The 2,937-nt window shown below is 44.0% G+C and overlaps 1 protein-coding gene across 1 annotated transcript in view; it reads right to left on the bottom strand.

Annotated features, from left to right (window-relative positions):
* The window catches only part of IRF4 (interferon regulatory factor 4), a gene marked incomplete at its 5' end in the record, with an annotated part of 20,880 nt that extends 18,427 nt beyond the window's left edge, over positions 1 to 2,453 (bottom strand). Inside the window, 3 exons of the mRNA XM_019629421.1 lie at positions 485 to 626; positions 1,306 to 1,394; positions 2,258 to 2,453. Of these exons, the coding sequence (XP_019484966.1) occupies positions 485 to 626; positions 1,306 to 1,394; positions 2,258 to 2,453 (427 nt within the window). The remainder of the gene's footprint in view (positions 1 to 484; positions 627 to 1,305; positions 1,395 to 2,257) is intronic.
* Between the last annotated feature and the right edge of the window lie 484 nt (positions 2,454 to 2,937).

Genomic DNA, 2,937 nt, shown 5'->3' with positions numbered 1-2,937 from the left:
GATTATTCAAGGAGGATTAAAAATGTTAACCTGTTGAATGGATCATTTAAAAAGCATAGCCAACTAGTTTGACATCTGACATCCCTTATCTAAAATGGAAGGTTGGGCTTTGGGGTTAGGAGATCTGAAACCAAATTCCAGCCCCTCACTTTCACGAGGTACATTCTGTGAGCTTGCCTCTATAAAAAAAATGGAGCAGTTTTTAGCTACCTGGAAGGATCTCTGTGACATTTAAATAAGACCCCACATCAGGTAGTTACGAGCATAGGTCCTGGCACACAGTAGGCCAGGTATCAGTAAACCTTGGCAATCTTCCTCTGAGGACCTTACCATCCCACAGGAGACAGAAACCTCCATTCCCCAGCAGCTCTGAGAAGGGGAAGAGCTGTGGGACTGCCCAAAAGGACAAATCAGAGCCCTCTGGCCAGGTTTCCTCTGCTGCGTGAGTGGCCGCCACAGGAACCAGCCCCAGCACAGTCCTCACCATTTTCACAAGCCGGGCCTTGCCAGTGGTGGCTCCGGGGTCCAAATGTCACAGGACATTGATATGGGATTTCTGGGTGTGGCTGATCGGGGACGTATTCCCTCCAGCTTCGGTCGTGGGATGGCATCATGTAGTTATGAACCTGCTAAAGGAACATGAGGGAGGCGCTAAGATGAAAGCAACCAGCTGGGCACAGAGCAGAAAGCGAGCGGGCTCCGTTATAGCCTTTCATACTCATCAGGGAGTCTCTTATTTGGCTGGCAGTGAAATCACTTTATCATCTGAAAGACTTTGGAGTGCATAGCTCATCACACTAGGTGAAAACTAGCCGTAAAGAATCAGAAAAGCACAATGGACACAGTGTTGTAAGTCATGATTTATGGAAAGCTTCATCATATGGTTAAACCTGGCACCAAAAGCACTGTAAGGGGGTTTGCCTGTTTCCCACCAAAGGGAGTACAACAGAGCTGTAATTCACACCAGAAAAGTCTACAGACATCAGCTGCCCTGTGGTTTCACATGATAGAATACAACTTCCAAAATGTTCAACTTCTATAGGTCTGTTTCCCAGAAGATTTCAGAATCAGTAACAGAAGTCAACTCCACCAGGCAGACATACACCCACCCCTGCAACTACTTGAAACCAATGCTGATAGCAAAACCAGGTGGAAAGTGAGACATTCATTCAATGACCAGAGATTTGTTTTGGCTGTTTGACTAATAGCAAAAGCGAAGTTATGCTGTTTTTGTGCATTTTCCCACTGTGTGGCCTCACACAAACCCAGCCTTCCCTTCTAGAAGCTCTGCACTGTTCACCATACCTGAGCTGGGAGCGAGGTGTAAGGAGTGGTCATGGTGTATGGGTGGCTCATGGTCATCTGTGTGTCCTCCATGGTGAGCTGCTTTGCTCCTGTGTGTTTGTGCAAAAGGGAAATGGCCCAGTGTGAAAAAAGGAAGTGACATAACTAAACATCAAATGTTAGAAAAACGTCTGAGGATTTAATTCCTAGAATGCATAACAAACACAGTGTTGACAATTAAGGCATTTTCCAGCAATTCCCTTGGGCAATTATTTGTTCATTCCATTAAACTGGTATCTACAAGGTCTAACTTATTTATGTAGGACAGGTAGAGAAATAAATGGAATGCTGTGTGTGAATGCGCCTTGTGACATAAAGGGCCCCACCAGAAAAACGTTCTGCAAGTGAGGTCACCTGTATGGTTTGATTAAAATGCAGAGTCCTGGGCTCCACTCTGACACACTGGTCACAATCTTGGAAAGAGGGAATCTGAATTTTAATAAGCATCCCAGCTGACCTTAATAGACTCAAAAAGTTGACATTTTTATTACTATAAATAGTAACATATATGTATGCTTCCCATCTACAAAATGGTTAATCATGAAAGACTAATAAATAAGTAAAGCTTTGAACAAGTTTTCCATTTTCTGTTTGGAAATTTGGCCCATACCTTAATAGGACTAACTAGAAAACACACACATGTGCACATAGCAGATGCCCACACACGTATGTGCATGCACACACACCCTGGTAGAGACTTGGAGTCTGAGAAAGTATCCTACACTAACACAAGAAGTTCAATCACTGGCCCAGAGGACTTGGAAAATGAGCCTGCTGGATTCAACATGAGGCAGATGATGGCAGACAGGCTATGAAAAACCAAAAATAGAAAAGTGAGCCTCAGAATGAAATGAAGAAGGTGTTACAAGTGTCAGACCACCACTATTCTTGACCCACACCCAGGAAGTCCCACCTTTTTTGGCTCCCTCAGGAACAATTCTGTAGACTTTGTAGGGGTCTGAGATATCCAGTTGGCTCCTCTCAACCAGTTCCTCAAAGTCATTGCTCTTATTCAAAGCACATCGTAGACGTGTCTTCCAGGTAGGAGGATCTGGCTTGTCAATGCCTTCGCGGAACTTTCCTTTAAATAGAGCCCAAGCCTGGTAAGAAGGAAGAGGGAAAAAGTTAAAAATACGTCTTTTTAAAAAGAATCTGGCAATTGTATTTCTAAAGAAAATAACGGTGCTTAGGTACTTCAAATTTAAACTGTAGCTCAAAAGGTAGGACAAAAATATACCAAGTGTCCTTTATGTAAAATACTGTCATCTTGGTCTCTATCATGGCTGCGTTGAAGAGAAGTGGTTTGAACATTCTGTAAGTATTTGTAAAATGTGGGTAATATGTGGAGGACCACTGGCAAAGGCCCTGCCCACCCAGTTTCTGAAATGGGTTTGATTGTAACTAGGGACAGGGCTGTGGGATAAGCTGCTACCCACAGAGTACATCTGAACTGTCAGACAATCTGAGGTATTCTGAGTGCAAATTCCCTAAGGAAGTCCCCTTTTGCCTGTTCTGCCCACAGGTGGTGGGGCTGGGCACAGTTCACTGGGTAAATTGCTTTAGGGGAAAACAATCATGACAGGGACACACACA

The sequence above is a fragment of the Hipposideros armiger genome, unplaced genomic scaffold, assembly GCF_001890085.2.
Source record: "Hipposideros armiger isolate ML-2016 unplaced genomic scaffold, ASM189008v1 scaffold_854, whole genome shotgun sequence".
Taxonomy (NCBI): Eukaryota; Metazoa; Chordata; class Mammalia; order Chiroptera; family Hipposideridae; genus Hipposideros; species Hipposideros armiger.
The sequence above is the reverse complement of the archived record's forward strand: the minus strand, read 5'-3'. Positions and strand labels throughout refer to the sequence as shown.